Source organism: Cyprinus carpio, chromosome A8, assembly GCF_018340385.1.
Source record: "Cyprinus carpio isolate SPL01 chromosome A8, ASM1834038v1, whole genome shotgun sequence".
Classification (NCBI taxonomy): Eukaryota; Metazoa; Chordata; class Actinopteri; order Cypriniformes; family Cyprinidae; genus Cyprinus; species Cyprinus carpio.
The window spans coordinates 754,227-772,792 of NC_056579.1; the positions used below are offsets into that span (position 1 = coordinate 754,227).

General features: G+C 32.8%; 1 protein-coding gene across 1 annotated transcript in view; it reads left to right on the forward strand.

The window, feature by feature from the left end:
• The window catches only part of prdm6 (PR domain containing 6), a 24,768-nt gene extending 14,535 nt beyond the window's left edge, over positions 1–10,233 (forward strand). Inside the window, 5 exon segments of the mRNA XM_042761504.1 lie at positions 1,352–1,476; positions 3,677–4,025; positions 6,532–6,649; positions 6,651–6,709; positions 9,811–10,233. Of these exon segments, the coding sequence (XP_042617438.1) occupies positions 1,352–1,476; positions 3,677–4,025; positions 6,532–6,649; positions 6,651–6,709; positions 9,811–9,925 (766 nt within the window). The 3' untranslated portion in view covers positions 9,926–10,233.
• Positions 10,234–18,566: the final 8,333 nt, after the last annotated feature.

The following is an 18,566-nucleotide window of genomic DNA, read 5'->3' on the forward strand; positions in this document are numbered from 1 at the left end:
TCTTTATACTTTCAACAACAGCTTGTAAGACAAATGCAGTGATCAGCGCTGTCATCAGAATTCACCCTTAACAGATGAAAGATAGTACGACAGAGATATGGCTTTCCTCAGCAGACATTCAGACTGATGTTTTATTGTGAATATGAGATTGAGCTGAAGAACACATGCTGTATCAGATGCAGGTAATCACACTCGCTCAGTCCATCTCTCTCATCATACTCTACATAATACAGAGAGCTTTAATACAGTGATACAATAAGCTTTTAATGAAGCAACTCAATGTTCCTTCGTTACTAAAATTCTAAAGTGACGTTCTTGAATTAGTTACTTTAACTCTTGAGCTCAGCTGTAAAACTGTCGAACTGAGATTTGAGTCTGTGGCGGAAGAAAGTAGTTCTGCACAATAGAGGGTTTTTAAAGACACTCCATTGCTGTTTATTATGTATTTAAACACTTGTGCCGTCTAACTGTTGTATAAATGCAATATTACACTCATAGCCATGAGATATGGCTGACTATCAGCACAGATATGATTACCTACAGCCAAATCACAGCCGTGCTGATATAATATACGGCTACGAGTGTGATATTGCTCATATATGTGTGTGCGTGTGTATATATATAGTCGCCCCCCCCCCCACACACAACTGGTTACAGCCTTGTATATATATATATATATATATATATATATATTATATATATATATATATATATATATATATATATATATATATATACGATAATATGAATATGTATTAATTATTATCGTAATGTTTTCTGAAGTCTTCAGTTAAAAATAAATTGCATATGAATGACAATGAGGAATCTACATGTGATTTGATATATTTTTGATAATTATTTGATATACTTTATAATTTGTTTTATGAATTACTTTTTAAATGTACCTTTTTGTTTCATAAATAGGTATATTTAATGTCATTTAAACAGTTTTTTTTTCATCAAGAAGATGTCACATGAAAATGAATGATTTGATATATATTATAATTGATTTACCTATTTTTGTTATTTTGTTTTGAAAACAGTTTATTCAATGTGATTTAAACTTTTTTTCCCCGAATTGCATAAAGAACATGTCAAACATGTTAAAATGAATTATCTGATAGATTTGATAAAGGATTTAAATATCTTATAGTTATTTTATTGAATACAATTTTAAATGTATACTTTGTTTAATAAATAGCTTGATTAATGCCATTTAAACTGTTTTTTTTTTGTTGTTTTTTTTTTTTAAGATAATGGACGAGACTAAATTCAAGCATGACAATGAATGATTTGATTTTATAGTCAGATTTCCATTTTGTTTTCTAAGCATTGTGTTTGAATGTTTCAGGTCGTGTATCTTCTACCGGGCGTGTGCAGATATTCCTCGAGGAACGGAGCTCCTGGTTTGGTACAACGACAGCTACACGTCTTTCTTCGGGATCCCACTGCAGTGTGTCGCACAAGACGAAAACTGTAAGAGAAACTCTTCTGCATCAGTCTCATCTGAATGGTTCACATGCTTGTTATTTCCACTAGGGATGCACGATATATCGGCTGATACCATAATATTGTGTTTATTTTGTGCATAGAAATCTGATTTATCTCATATAGAATGCCTTTGGTAAAGCTTATAGAGCGTTAATAGAGCGATATTTATCGGCCAACATATATGTTATCGACTTTCGTGTATTGAGAATTATCGGTTATCGGTATCGGCCAAAATGTTCATATCGGTGCATCCCTGATTTCCTCTAGACACGCTGATGCTTTATATAGTTATATAGGAATAGTGTTTTCCATTATTGTGTCATGAAGCGCATCTGATTCAAGATAACAATTTTTACAAATGTTTTTATTTAATAAATAATATGTAATATATATATTTATATATATACTTTTAAATCATGTTACGTTTATTGGGTTTATTTGTGTTTTTAAAAGTGTGAAAGAGAACTTGCGCTGTTCCTCAGGAGGCTCTCTGTGCATGTGAACAGAACATGGATGAGTAAAGTCAACTTTTAGCTTAAGGTGCACGCATAAACGGTCAAAACATGCAAAAATATGTCAAAATGCGGTGCTTGGTGATTATTCATGGAAACCCATGTTGATTAAGTGAACATATACACTTGAGAATAAAAATACATACATGTGTAACGGGAAATTGGATCCATGCGGCTCTTAAAGTGACAGCAGCCTAATATTCCTAATATGACATTTGAATGAATCACTCAAATCAGAGGAAACGCCCAGCTCTGTTTCTTCAGTGTTCATGTTCTCCGTCTGCTCCTGGACGTGAGAGCGAGTCTGACAGTCCAGTGTTTACAGCAGACAGACTTTATGAGCTCTGTTGTGTTTAGACAGTGCTCTTTCCTTCCAAATGCTGCTCTAAAGTGTGTCGTGTGATCTGAGAACTGTGCTGCTGAGAAATACTGCGAGAGAGAAGCTCTTCGCCGATCAGAAAGCCATTTTGACACTGTTTGTCATGTTTGAGTCTAAACAGATGAAGACTCAGATCTGCTGGACAGACATCTGTGTGTTTCTCACGTTGGGTCTGATCTCAGGTCTGCGGCTGACGCTCAGCGGTGATCAGATGAGTTCTGGAGCTTCATGCTGCATTGAATGCGCCGGGGTTATTGAATCAGAGTGCTCTCACATGTCTCGCCTTACAGTCGGCTAATTCAGTGTTTATGCACACAGCGTGCTGCGTGATGAAGAATGTGGAATGCGGTTTGACGATGGAAGCATTTCTGAACATAAAGTGTCTTTGAAAGCGTCTGAAGACGTCGGTTCTATGGCTGATCCTCTAATGCTGTTTTGCAATTTTTTTACTAAATAAACATATTACATTTAATAAATTTATTTTTAAATATATACGATTATTATATACAGCTTTATGTCGATGAGATTATTGTATTAAATGTATTAAATTATACACGAGTGTTCAAAAGTTTTAAAAGTTAGATTTTTTTTAAAGAAATTAATACTTTTATTCAGCAAGGATGCATTAAATTCATCAAAAGTGGCCTTAATATAACATTTATAATGTTACAAAAGATTTCTACTTCAGATAAATGCTGTTCTTTTGAACTTTCTTTTCATCTGTGAATCCTGAAAAATAAAATGTTTCAAAGTTTCTACAAAAATATTGTGCAGCACAACTGTTTTCAACATTGATAATAATCAGAAATGTTTCTTGAGCAGCAGATCATCATATTAGAATGATTTCTGAAGATCATGTGACACTGAAGACTGGAGTAATGATGCTGATAATACAGCTGCACATCACAGAAATAAATTACACTTTAACAGAGATTTGAAATTGCAATAATATTTCACAATTTTGAATGTGATTTTATTTCTATATTTTCTGTTTTCACTTTTTCAAGTATTTATTTTAGTAATTTTGCTGTGTTTTTGTATTTATTTATTATTTTAATTATTACCATATAGTTTTTATTCATTTATTGAATAGTGAGTTTATTCAGTTTGAATTATTTTAGACTAAATGAAAATTAGAAATTTTAGAAATATTTATATAAAATGTTAATAAAAGATTTTACATGTAATTTTTTTTTTTTTTTTTTTTTTTTTTAGTTCACATTTATATTATTTTGAGTAAGAAACGCATGTTTTTCAGCTTGACTCAGATGTTGTGCTCGTGTTTCTGTGGCAGTGAACGTGCCGTCTTCTGTCATGGAGGCAATGTCACGTCAGGACTCTCTCCAGCCCTTCAGCAAGAGCCCCAAACCCTCGTCTTCCTCGCTGCTGCTGACGCGCTCCATGGTCTTCCCTCATCCGCCCTGCTCTCGGAGTTTCACTCTGCTGGACAAGAGCGTCCACGCCGAGTCCAGTCTGAGCCAGATGAGCGGGAAGAACCAGCGTGTGCTGGCCAGCCCCACGTCCACCAGCCAGCTGAGCTCCGACTTCAGCGACTGGCATCTGTGGAAGTGTGGCCAGTGCTTCAAGACCTTCACGCAGAGGATCCTGCTGCAGATGCACGTGTGCACGCAGAACCCCGACAGGTACGACCCGCTGAAGTCAAGCAGCGTTTAATTCTTCAGCGCTTTATACAGTGCAGATTAATCTAAAGCAGCTTCACAGGAAAATAACAGCATTAGTGTTGCAAAACGCATCAGTTCAGTTTCAATAAAGTCATTATTTAGATCAATTCAGATTTAAGTCTGTTCAATAACAGTTAAATTGATAATATTTCTGAATATTAATTGTCACTTGTATAGATGAATAGATGAATAGAGTTATGATTGTTCTCTGTGAATCTGAGCGTTGAACGTTCTCCATAAGAGATGATTTTCTCAAAGCGTTCAGTCACGGAGTGTAACATCATCTCTAAACCTAATTAAACACAAGTGAGGATGTATTGGAAAATTTTTGCTTAGCTCTATTTTCCGTGCTGCGTTCAGTTCTATAAATCAGCTGCTGCGTCACAAAGAAATCCCCAGTCCAGAGGTGATGCAGAGGAAAACAGATGCCACTTATTCAATAAACTAATATTCATACAGAAGAAAAATGTTTGCGGGATGAAGTCAATGTGAGGCTTTGTCGATACTCAACTTTACGACCCTGAGGTGCAGATAAAATTTAGCTGAACGAGGCAATCTGGGACGCTGTGAGACTCGGGGAATCTGTGGAAAATGATCTCGCCGATGCTTTATGGCCTTTGGCTTATACATATTTATTGATGTTTAGCTTATATGTACATTTGAGAGAGGATAAATCACGGCATCATTGCAGAACAAAGCTGATGTGCTGCTCTGGACTCGAGGTGTTTTTCTTGTTTTTGTTTGCTCACATCAATCTCAGCGATGACACGTTTCATTAATGAGTAAAGAGCCATTCATTACCACATCGAGCAGAACAACGAGCGCAAATAAATATTCTCCTGCTGTAAGACTCAAATAAGACATTAGAGGAGACACTTTTCTGCTTTAGTGGCCCATGAGACTAAAAACTGTGGTGGATCTCAGTGTGTACCGTCAGGTTCTGGAAGTGCCTCTGTGGTGGAGGTCCGGAGGGTTATTTATGTCCGTCCCGCTCCGGCCGCTGCAGCAATAAACAATAAGCAGACATTAATCACACGTGCTGCTGTAGTTAAAGCACCGCACACATTCATCATCTGAAGATATTCAGCATCAGACAGAAAAACTTCAGTCACTCACTCAGCTTCATCAGGAAACACTGACATCGGTGCTGGAACACTTCATATATACACATATATAATCATTTCTTATTTATTTATTTTTTTTCACATTTAATTTGAAACCGTTACTGCTAAACTTTTTTAAAAAATCATAGTTTTCCACATCACCACATTATTTTATATATATATATATATATATATATATATATATATATATATATATATATATATATATTATATATAAATATATATATATATAAAACTCTAAAATAAAATTATATATATAATAAATAATTTCTATATCTATATATATATATATATATATATATATATATATCTATATATATAAAATTTAAGGATTATGAACTTTTTAAAGAATAAATGGTAACATATTTATATTTATATAAAAATACATATGTTTAGAATAAAAAAAGTATTTTTTTTTAAATATAAAATATTATAAATATAATATAATGTAACAATAACTATATATATACTTTTTGTAAATAAAATGAAATGTATGAAATAATGCAGTGAGGTGGAACTATATATATCTCATTAAATGTTTTTCTTTGCCAAAAACAATTTTATATTTTTAATAATTTTATTTAAAAAAATAATATATAATAATTAAAATTTTATAACAGCATATTCTACAATATAATAGTTTTAGTTATTTTAGTACTTTAAGTTAAACTAAGTGAAAATGAGACATGTTGCCTTGGCAACTAGCTGAGAAAGTTGTTTAATATTGTAGTTATTTAATAGTTTTTATAAACTATTTGATCAAATTTGATATGTTTGTATATATGTTTTTTTTAATATATATTTTATTTCAGTTAACATTTATATTATTTTGAATTACAAAATGTTTTCCAGTTTGATATATAATTATAGAACTTTAAACATATACAGTATACTCTCTTCATTGTTTTTGTATTTCTGATTATACAAATATTTTTTCTTAACTATTCTGATTTGTTTTTCATAACAGAGTCTGAAGCGAGTATAAGAGTAACCTGATGAAACACTAATATCACTTAAATATGATATCAGAAAGATCAAAGCATTTACAAAAACACCTTTAAAGATGAGCGTTTCGTTCAGATGCCGATTCAGAGAGAAACCGGTAGACAGATGCTCAGGCCTTTTCTCCTTCAGGCAGTAAAGAATGAGGCTGATGGAAGGCTTGAATCATCAGCTCGTCTCATGCTTTCTGATTCATTAGCATTAACTGCCACTTGACTAATGATTGACTTAGGGTTGTTACCGCGGTAAACACGGGCTCTCAGACGGCCGGTGCTGATGAGGGTCACTCCTGTTGCCATGGTAACGCAGCGGGACGTCCCGTGCTGTGCTCTGTGTTTCAGGCCGTATCAGTGCGGACACTGCTCGCAGTCGTTCTCGCAGCCATCAGAGCTCCGCAATCACGTGGTCACACACTCCAGCCACCCCCCCAACAACTGCTACCTACTCCGACCCTTCGCCCGACCCACCAACCACCCTCAACAACCACATCCGCACGCACACCGGGGAGAAGCCTTTCAAGTAAGTAACAGTGAGTACCATCCATTCCTACAACACCTTAGACCTTTATTTCATCACATGTGACCCTTTGACTTCAGTTTATGACTCATGTTTTCAAGCTCTCCATTAAAAATAATAATAATAATATTTTTTTTTTATTATTTAAATTTTATTTTTAAATGTATTTTTATATTTATTTATTATTAAAAAATATATACAATTTTATAAACATATATATTTATACAGAGCTGGGTAGATTTACGTACAAATTGCAGTCCACTACTAATTCCAAATTACTTGACAAAAATTGTAGTTAGTAAGGTAATTCATTACTTTACACTTTAGACATACAGAAAAGCTAATAATAATTAAATCATAAAAATGTTAAATTAAAATAAATCATTTAAAAATAACTTCAATCACAATAGAACACTTACTAAAATGATAAAAAAAAATATATTTTTTTGTGCCTGCATGTCATGTGACCATAGATAACCGTGAACACGCACATGTTACTTATTACATATTTATTTCAAGATCTCAGGGGTTCTTCAAGTAAATATATTAGCTGAAAGATGTTCAGATGACAAAAATGTTTGGGAATGCCTGCATTGCATGTAAATAAGAAAAAAAAGTGAATTTGTGCATTTTTAATGTGTTTGAAAGACAAAAGCCTTCCAAAGACAGTGATTAAATAACCAGCTGAGTGAATGTGTTCCTCAGGAGCTGATGCAGTGTTGAAGTGGTTTTTGTGAATCCAGTGTTTAAATGCTGTATATACACCTGACCTGATCTCTGTGTCAAACTTACAGACTTTCTGAATCTGTTTAAGCGCTAGGTTATTTCAGAAAGGAACATTTAAAAGAGGAATTAGGGAGAATCAATAATAATAATGAATCATTTATTGCTATTGAGTGAATAATATGTAATCATCTAATCAACAAAAAAGTATATATATATATATCGTCTGATTTCGGGAATTTTAAAATGTAATGTACTCTAATTAGAAGTATTTAATTTTTGGAATCTGATTACATAATCCAGATGACATGTAATCAGATACTGCCAGCTCTGGATACACACACACACATACACACTCACGGACATATATTATTTTTAAATAATGTTAAACATATATATATATATATATATATATATATATATATCTTTTTATTTAGTTTCTTTTTTAAATGCTATTTTCACAATAAACACACAAATATAAGTATATCTTTATGTATATATAGAATATATAAATGCTATTTATATATACAGTATATCTATACATTAATTCTTAATGTTTTTTTCTTTAAATAATATCTATCTATCTATCTATCTATCTATCTATCTATCTATCTATCTATCTATCTATCTATCTATCTATATATTTGTGAAACATATATACACATAAAAATATTTAAAAATATATAAAAAAATATTTAAAAAATTTTCATTTAAAATATTTTAAAGATACATGTTTTCATTATATATATATATATATATATATAATTTGTCATATCGCTGATCAATTTTTTTATATTTTTTTATTAAAAATTATATTTACAAATCTAAACTTATAATTATTTTGAGAAATGTATTTTATAGTCTATATATACATATTAGAATTTAAATTTTTATACATTATTCTCTTTATGTTTTTATATGTGTGTGTTTAAATATATATAAATATATATATGTGTGTGTGTGTGTGAGAGAGAGAGTGTGTCTGTCTGTGTGTGTGTGTGTGAGAGAGAGTGTGTGTGTGTGTGTGTGTGTGTGTGTGTGTGTGTGTGTGTGTGTGTGTGTTTGTGTATGTGTGTGTGTGTGTGTGTGTGTGTGTGTGTGTGTGAGAGAGAGAGAGTGTGTCTGTGTGTTTGTGTGTGGTCTGTCTAGTGTTTCTGTGTGTGTGTGGTGTGTGTGTGTGTGTGTGTGTGTGTGTGTGTGTGTGTGTGTGTGTGTGTGTGTGAGTGTGTGTGTGTGTGTGTGTGTGTGCTATCTGGAGCTGCTGCTGTTGAATGTTTTTTCTGTCTGTACTCTCTCAGACGTGCATCAGTTGTGCTCCAGTAACAAATCAAGCATCTAATAAGCAATCAGTGCAACACAAACGTGTCATCAGCGTTTCAGCAAAGACAATCATCAGAAGCGCTCAGAAATCTTTAGCTGATCGATGGCCCTGAGCTTCTCTCATTGAGCTGATCTGCTTGATAGAACAGGGCTGCCGTCTGCCGTTCCTCCGGTTTACTGCGTCCGTCAGGAGATTCATGAACACATTGAATCCCATCGGAGCGTTCCGCACATTTACATTCATGCATTAGCAGATGGATACCTACAAATATTTACACATTTACTGGAGACAAATGTAATATAATATTTAATATTAAACATTTAATATAATATTTATTTATTTAAATATAGTTAATGAAGTGAGATCACATTTACTGGAGATAAATGTATAATTAAATAATATGATAATAAGATATTATTCATTAAAATGGTAGTCAATGCTTAAAATAAGAACGACTATCTGTCAATGGAGTCAGAAAATTAAACTGGTTTAATATATTATGTTGCCTCTTTATGATGAATCACTTGTAATCTTCATTTGTAAGCTGCTTTAAATAAAAGCTAGATGAATAAATGTACATTTCTATATATATATATATATACACCATTTCAAAGATAAACTCACCTCATTTTTGATCAGTTTCTTGGACTCATGTCTTTTGTGGTTAAATATATCTTGGTTTATATTTGTACTGAATGCAGTCGTAAGCGACTTTGATGCATTTGAAAATACTTTTATCCAAAGTGACTCACAATAGAATGTTTGAGAATAATCTTATTATTTTCGTTTATGAAGTTGCTGTGCGCTGAACTCAGCTCCAGATTCTGAGTGTCTCTGATTGTAGATTGAAGTGACTGAGCCCCAAACCTCACTTTTCTTCTTGATCTGTGTGTGACACTGACGTGGGGCCCGATCTGGACAGGGGTCTCCAGGGGCCACCCATCCTCACGCATTATTGACAGGCTCTCTGTGCAGTCGTCATCAGGACTCGCAATTACACCCGCTTTCAGCTGTCAGCGCCACTTCTATGAGACTGACCCGTGTGTGTGTGTGTGTGCAGGTGCGAGCGGTGCGAGCGCAGCTTCACGCAGGCCACTCAGCTCAGCAGACACCAGCGGATGCCCAACGAGTGCAAACCCATCAGCGAGAGCAGCGAATCAATTGAGGTGGATTAACTGATTGACCGGCCGGAATTAAACGGCCAGAGAAAATCATGATTAAATGTCACGGACACTTAAGCAAAACCAAAGATTTCCTCTGAGAAACTCTCAATCACACGCAGAAAACCAAAAGCAGTTATAAAGTAAGTGAGATGTTGAGAGATATCGATCCTGGCACAGATAGGGGGCGGGGCTATCGGGGGCGGGGCTATCGGCGAGATTATTTATTCATGAGTTCCTGAAATGAGACTGTGTTTAGAAGACAAGAACAGAACAGCAAAAACTCATCTTCTTCATCAGTATTTCTGACTTGTTTTCTAGTAGAAATATCTAAACATCCTTAAATCAAGATATGCTTACTGGAGATGCAAAATGACTTGCAATATTACGATATTATTGAGAATAATTGAGTTTAAAATTGTAAAAAAAAAAAAAAAAAAAAAAAAAAGAATTAATAATAATAAGAAATCTTGTTTTTGAGAAATTAAGGGAGATTATGCTTAAAATAATGATAAAGAAATAAATAAATAAAAAAATCAACCAATGGGGTCAGAAAAAGAAACTTGTTTTCCATTTATTTATTTTTATCCTATTAGCATTTTAAAAACTTATTTTAATTAATTGTTTTTTTTTTTTTTTATTATTATTTTACTTATTTTAATTAATTATTTTATAACAAGTCATTTTGCATTTCCAGTGAATAACAATGGTTAACAATAAAAGTATTACATAAGGCGCTAAGTAATAAATAAAAATAAGATACAAAATATACATATAAAATATGTAAAAATAAAATAAAACGTGTGATACATATGCGTGGTGTTTGTGTTCAGATCTGTTCTACTCTCTGAACCGTCACACAGTGTATTAATAATTTATCATTTCTGTTGTCATACATAAAACAAGAAAAAAAAGTGACTAAACACAACCCATTCATTTACATTTATTCAACTATCCAAAGCGAGTTACAGTTGAGGATTTAATGCTTCGTGTTAATCAGGAGTCAGTCTCTTTACTCCTTAAATCCTGATTTATAACCGCGATATCATCTGATAAAATCAACACGTCTCTACACCAGAGAGCAGCTGTAAGCAGTGGGTTTGGAGAGATTTCTTTTTGGTCTCATGCAGCGAACTGCCTGCGTCTGAGAAACAAACTATGTGCATATTTACAGATGAACTCTGTTCATATTTATAAGCCCAAACAGCGTAAGCGACAAGCGGTTTATCCAAAACAGTTGCTAGGTTTGTCACTATGTAACTTTAATGGAATAAAGTCACTAAATATGTCTATAAGCTGCTAAATACAGTGCTAAAGTCACAGTTAGATTTTAAATGTGTCTTAAAGAATTCTCTTCTGCTCACCAAGCCTGCATTTATTTGAGCAAAAATACAGTAAAATTGTGAAATATTTTTAGAATTTCTATGTGAATATCTGTTAAACTGTAATTTATTTCTGTGATGTGCAGCTGTATTTTCAGCATCATTACTCCAGTCTTCAGTGTCACATGATCTTCAGAAATCATTCTAATATGATGATTTGCTGCTCAAGAAACATTTCTGATTATTATTAATTTTTAAAACAGTCAAGTAGATTTTTTTCAGGATTCTTTGATGAACAGAAAGATCCAAAGTTCAGCATTTATCTGAAATAAAAAGCTTTTGTAACATTTTACACTAAACCATTCAAAAGCTTGGAGTCAGTGTATTTTGTGAAAGTAATAGAAATTAATACTTTTATTTAGCAAGGATGCTTTAAATGGATCAAAAGTGACATTAAAGACATTTATACATTTACAGAAGAATTCTATTTCAGATAAATGCTGTTCTTCTGAACTTTCTGTTCATCCGTGAATCCTAAAAAAAATACTAATACTCAAATGTTTTCAACATTGATAATAATCAGAAAAGTTCTTGAGCAGTAAAACATCATATAAGAATGATTTCTGAAGATCATGTGACACTGAAGACTGGAGTAATGATGCTGAAAATACAGCTGCGCATCACAGAAATAAATTACAGTTTAACAGAGATTCACATAGAAAACAGATGTTTTAGATTGTAATAATATTTAGCATTTTTACTGTATTTCGGATCAAATAAACGCAGGCTTGTTGAGCAGAAGAGACTTCTTTAAAACACATTAAAAATCTTACGACTCAAAAACTTTTGCCTGGTTGTGTGTATAATCAAGACAGATATTTGTGCTGGAAAACAAGATAAAAGATGAAAAGATACTGAGGAAGAATATGACTTTTTGCAGTGTTGAGGGTCAGACCAGCATACAAAAAATGATTCATATATAATATTTATCTGTAGATGTGGTTTTCTGTGTTTGGGACAGAAAGGCATCACGTCTGTGTAACTGCATCATTAGGCAGCATGACTTACACTTCACCAAAAACGACTTTCCTTTGTATAAAATGTAAATTCTGAATATTATATTTCTCCCACATCATGCTGTATGGCACTTTTATGATTATTTAATATTTCAGCTCTTATGCACCGACATGTGAAGCAAATCATGCGTTCACAGCGACTGAATGTTATTCCCAGATCAACTTTATATCTTGTGTTTCCCAGAGCTTTAATATGATTGAGACACTTTCTAATCGAAGTCATCGAGACGTTTCACTGAATGCTCTTGTGCTCTTTTCTAAACACAGGGTTTCTTTAGTTTTGATGAATCATGTGAGTCTCTGATAATCATGATTGTGCTGTATTTTCAGGATGTGTTCGGCTCAAATCCAGCTTTTGTTTGCATGGTTTTAACATTTTTGTACATAAGATCCATAGGCCAAAAATGTTCTTGTGAATAAAGTAATGACCAAACTTTGATTAGCATTAAACTGGATGATTGTGTTTGATGATCTTTGACTAAACTTAGTGACTTTACTCACACAGGGCAGAACAGCTTCACCTTTCCTTTCTTAAAAAAAAAGTACTCTTGGTCAAAAATAACTAGCTTACAAAAAATATACATTTGTCACCAAATATTGGATTCAATCTTTTTATCAAGTTGTTTTCTTTCAGTTATTTCATATTTAAATATATTTAACCATCTGGTGCTCGCATGGTGGTCAAAAATGGCTGATTTTTACAAAATGTAAACAAAAAAAAGTTATAGAGGTTTATGTTTATTATTATGAAAAATGCACAAAAGTATCATTTAAAATGTTTATATGAAATATATATTTTCCAAAACATGTTTTACTCTAAAACTGAAGAAAAGAACAGTTAGTAAGAGTTAGTTTGGGCGCAGTACCAGACGTTTCCACTAGAAGTGCCAAAACCTTTATCAAGTTTAGCCCCAAAAAATAAGAAAAATAAAAAATAAATAAAAACTATAAAACACCATAATGTTCATTTTTTACTTTTTTTTTTTTTTTTTTATCAAAAATGACTGTAGAGCACCAGAAGGTTAAAAATATATTTGCTAAAGATTTTCTACTAATATATGTTGGGCCATTTTTTGGTATATAAAAAAAAAGGAATACATATATATATATATAAAACTATTTTTTAAAAGCATTTAAAAATATATTTTGCCATCCAAATATTTGAGTGCGAGAAAATTTATTTACACGTCACATTTGAATTTTTTTTTATAATTTTTGTAATTTTGAGGGGATTTTTCGTTGTGTGATATTACTACCAAATATTGGTTTAAATCTTTTTGTCAAGTTGTTTTCTTTCAATTATTTCATAGTTAAATATTTTTAACCCTCTGGTGCTCACATGGGGGTCAAAAATGGCTGATTTCTTTCTTTTCTTCTTTTTTTTTTTTTGAAAAAGTTAGTTACAAAATTGAAACAAACAAAAAAATATTATAGAAGTTTACATTTATTATTATGAAAAATGCACAAAAGTTTTATTTTCTTTTTTTTTGTTTTTTCAGTTAGCTGCCTATTTAACAAACTTATATATATATATATAATATATATATATATATTAAATTTAAATTTATATATATATATATATATATATAATGTTTTTTTTTTTTTTTTTTTAAACATGTTTACTCTAAATCTGTGACAAAATCAAAGCGATAAATCCAAACAAGTTGTGTTCCAAATTTGAGGTTGATATCACAAAAAAAATAAAAAAAGAAAAGAAAGGTTAAAATTATATACTTTTGGCCATTTTTTGGTATATATATATATATATATATATATATATATATATATATATATATATAAAGAACCAAAGAAAAAAACTATTTTTTAAAGCATTTAACAATATATTTACCCTTCCAAATATTTAAGTGCAAGAAAATTTATTTAAATGTCACATTTGAAAAAAACATATATATTTTTTTTTTATAATTTTGAGGGGATTTTTTGTGGTATTATGTAATTACCAAATATTGGATTCAATTTTTTTCTCAACTTCTTCTGATTAATTTAGCACAGGTTTTGTATTTAATTTTGTTCCTGACTGATCGTAGTCTTCATTGCTCAAAGCTGTGCCGACTGAGAGAAAACAAGTAGACAAATACATTAAATCCAAGATTAGCTGATAATAAAACACAATGAGAGGTTTACAAGCCATTTTTGAGCAGAAACACCTTATATGTAACATCTAAATGCTTCACACTTACTAACTGGATATTTCTGAATCGCAGTCAGTGGTGTTTCAGCGAGATCTGCCTGTATTTCTGCTCTGGAGTGTCTGAACACGGCTGTGAGCTCCTGCAGGAGCGCGAGCTGCGGTGATGAATCAGGGTCGGCTCCGGGGCCGAGGGGAGGGTCGTGTCCCCCAGCGCCTGTGTGTCTCGTCCGCGGGCAGCTGTCCCGGGTTACACGGCTGACCCGAGCGCATCTGATTTATTATCGCGCACCTTTCTCCAACAAACAATCGCGCCCATTTCTTTCTCCAACAAACAGCAGAAACAGTGATTTCTGGAGGACGGCTCTCATGCGGAGCGCCCGAGCGTCGTGTGTTTGCTGTTTAACGGCGTGAATGATTGGAGCGTAGTACATCAACATTATTCCTACAGTTTCTGGCCTTGTTGTGTTTGCTTTGGCTCGGCTGCTATTAGAGCAATAGTTTCTCGTCTTAATATAGTTCTGCCCCCTGGTTCCGCTGTAGCCTTTGGACGGTCTCTGGACGTCCCTCCGCTGCCAATTACACACCGTTATTAGAGTTCAAGGCTCTTCTGGGTGTTTAGCGACGGTGGATTGTTTCTGAGAGATGAAGACGAACGAGATGCTGAGTGTGTGTTCTCGCTCATGGGAACACACACTCGATGTTCTGCTCGAGATGCTGGTTCAATATTTATTTCGTGAAATTAGGTGAGCGTTCCTCATTCAGGGTCATGAATGTGCATGCAGTGTTTCGACACATAGATGTGTTTTGGAAAGGGTTTTGTGTCGGGGTCATATTGACTCCTTAACTGAGCCTCATTGGTTTCCATGCAGTTTGACAAAAATCAAGACTTTGAGAAACAGCAAAGAGTCGTGTGAAAAACAAAAGATTTAGTGTAGCTTGTCAAATACTAGAATATATGAGAACTTTTTTGAGACTTATCTTCTGAATCTTCCAAGGAACCCATACTCCCCAAAAAAAAAAAAAAAAAAAAAAATACCACAAATATGCCACTGTTTGTGTATATATATATATATATATATATATATATATATATATATATATATATATATATATAAAAATATATATTTTAAAGGCTTTATATGCTTTAATAAAAATGTATAAAAATCTGCAAGGAACATGGGATAAAAATAGTCATAAAAATACAATGCAAAAAAATATTACAATGAACAATGATAAAAAATTAAATGTCAAAAATACAACATTAAAAAATAAATTATTATTAATTTAGTAATCTAGTATGCTATTCCATCCATATTTACATATAAATATAGGATACTGTAAAACTGAAATTTTATTTATGTATGTATTTATTTTTGCCCCTGAAATACATTTTAGAATATATTTTGGCATGAATGTTGAAACTAAATATATTTTCAACTTCAAAAAAAAAAAAAAAAAAATTTCTTTTATCTTCAATGTTCACAACATATATTTAAAATAGAATTACATTTTTCCCCTGGCTAAAATCTAGTATATTGCAGCACACTGAAAACAAGTGTGAAAAACTCATTTTACCCTCACAGTGGTTTGAAAACCAGACTTTAGAGAAGTTAGAGGAAGTACAAATGGCAAATAAATATTCCTTACACAATGAACTGCATGGAAACCAGTGCGATTCGACCCTCGACACCAGAGCCGGAGCCAGAGTTTGAGCACAACATGATAAGCACAGTGTGGAGAATTTATTTCCGTCTGAACATCGTGACGTTCTCGTCTGTGGTTTGGGGAACGTGAACACGTCCACCTGTTTTTTCTTGCACAAGTATTTTAATAATTCTTCAGACAGCAGAGTGTTCAGTTCTCGCGTATTGTTCCCAGAGGAGCGTCGCGCGCTTGTAAAACAAACAGTGGAGATGTGGCGCATCAATCACAGCGCTCGGTCATGGGAACAGAGACCTGTGAACCCCGGGCCAAACACATGATCAGATGAGAATTATTATTTCGAAAACATACACGTGAACGCGCTTTTGCTCGCTCTGGAATTTCCTGCTCTGAGGTCACAGTTTCACAAGCAATTAGCAAGAAACTTGGACTTTCTGAACGACTCCAAAAAGTCTAATTGGAAACATGTAAAGTCTGTGAGAAATGCTCAGTCTGATCGCAGTTTATCCACTTGACAAATGCGTCTGGCTGTTCGTTAGAGCTTTAATGAGTGGAGAGGAGCTGTACGGTAGGAGAAACATCATCACTGTCAAACACGGTCTTCAACGCTCGGCTCCGAGGTCACGAGGTCAGGGAAGTATTTCTGAAACGATCATGAGCGCATTAGAATAATAACACTGCTGGAAATATGGAGACGATAAACAGCATGAAAGCTCTTACACTGTCAGCAGCTGCGTGTTATTCTTCCATTGAAAAAAAAGGGCTGGGTTTAGAGGAACACTTACAATAATATTAGTTCATAAAACACTGTAATAAGCTTATTATGTGGAGGAATTGCTTTTTGAGGGTTTGAACTGATGAACAAACACATGAACCTTCAGAGCAGCTCAAGAGCATGTTTCTCTCTGGTTCATGAAAAAAAAATTATATATATATATATATAATTTTATATAAATATGCATGTTAATATTGTTCATAACATTATATATATAATTTTTAAATAATTCTATATACACTGCTGTATGGAAGTTTTGGATCAGTAAGATTTGTAATGTGTTTTAAAGAAATCTGTTCGAAAAATTAAAATATTATTAAACAGAAAAATACAAAAAATTTGAGATATAATTATAACGTAAAACAGCTGTTTTCTATGTGAATCTCTGTTAAACTGTAATGTATTTCTGTGATGTGCAGCTGTATTTTCAGCATCATTACTCCAGTCTTCAGTGTCACATGATCTTCAGAAATCATTCTAATATGATGATTTGTTATCAGTGCTGGGTTTTTGCTGCTTAATATTTTTTGGAAACTGTGATACTTTTTTTTCCAGGATTCTTTGATGAATAAAGACAAAAAGGACAAAACAGAAATCTTTTCTAACAGTATGTCTTTATAATCACTTTTTATCAATTGAACACATCCTTGCTGAACAAAAGCATTCATTTCTTTCAAAAAAATAAATAAATAAAAATACTGACCCCAAACTTAGAGTAAAAAAAAGTAATTATCAACTAAGATCTTATGATTTTGATAGTTTTTGGTTCATTGTAACTAATGAATCATTAAGTTTGAAAACCGTATGAGCAACTTTTTGCCTTTTACCAAGAAAAGTTGGATTCAAAATACAACAAATCTCATAAATCACACTTGAAATATTGTTAAAAATGTAACTGTTATTGATTTTTTATTTCTAAAAAATGTATATATTTACACTGTAGATGTAAGCAAAATCTTAATGTCAATATAACCCTTCTAATTAAAATATTATTACCGTGTTTCCATAGCAACAAATTTGGGGATAGGACAAATATTCCAAAACATTCTGAAAATACAAAATGAGAATTAACTGCACAATTACTAGAAATGTGTATCTCGTATTATATTATAGAATTTGCATACATACAAATATTCTGGAAAAAGACACATTTTTTAACTTTGACTTCGGAGCAATTCTGTAAAATGGCCCGTATATATATGTGTGTGTGTGTTTTATAACGTGTTGTATAAAGCACACTTTATTTTGCATCTCCAGTAAATGTATCTTGATTTAAGGATGTTTAATATTTGAACTGGAAAAGGACAAAAATACAGAGGAAGAGATTCATTTTTTGTAGTGCGTGCAGCATTTAATGCTCTGATTTAAGACTTTAATTTGTGGACCCTACAGAAACCCTGGATTCGGTCAGAACTGACTCAAACTCGTGACTATTTCTTCTGTGGAACACAAACAGAATTTCTGAAGAACGCTGCGCTGTTGTTTTTCACAGTGATCATGACAGACAAGATCCAGAAGAAATCAGAGGAATCGGGTTTAAAACAACACCATATTCAAACCATAAACTGAATAAAATGACCAAACCTGCCTGATTAAAAGACTTGATCCTTTTTTCAACACAACTGATCTGAGCAGAAACAAACTGAATCAGAAAAGTCAAGACAGAGTA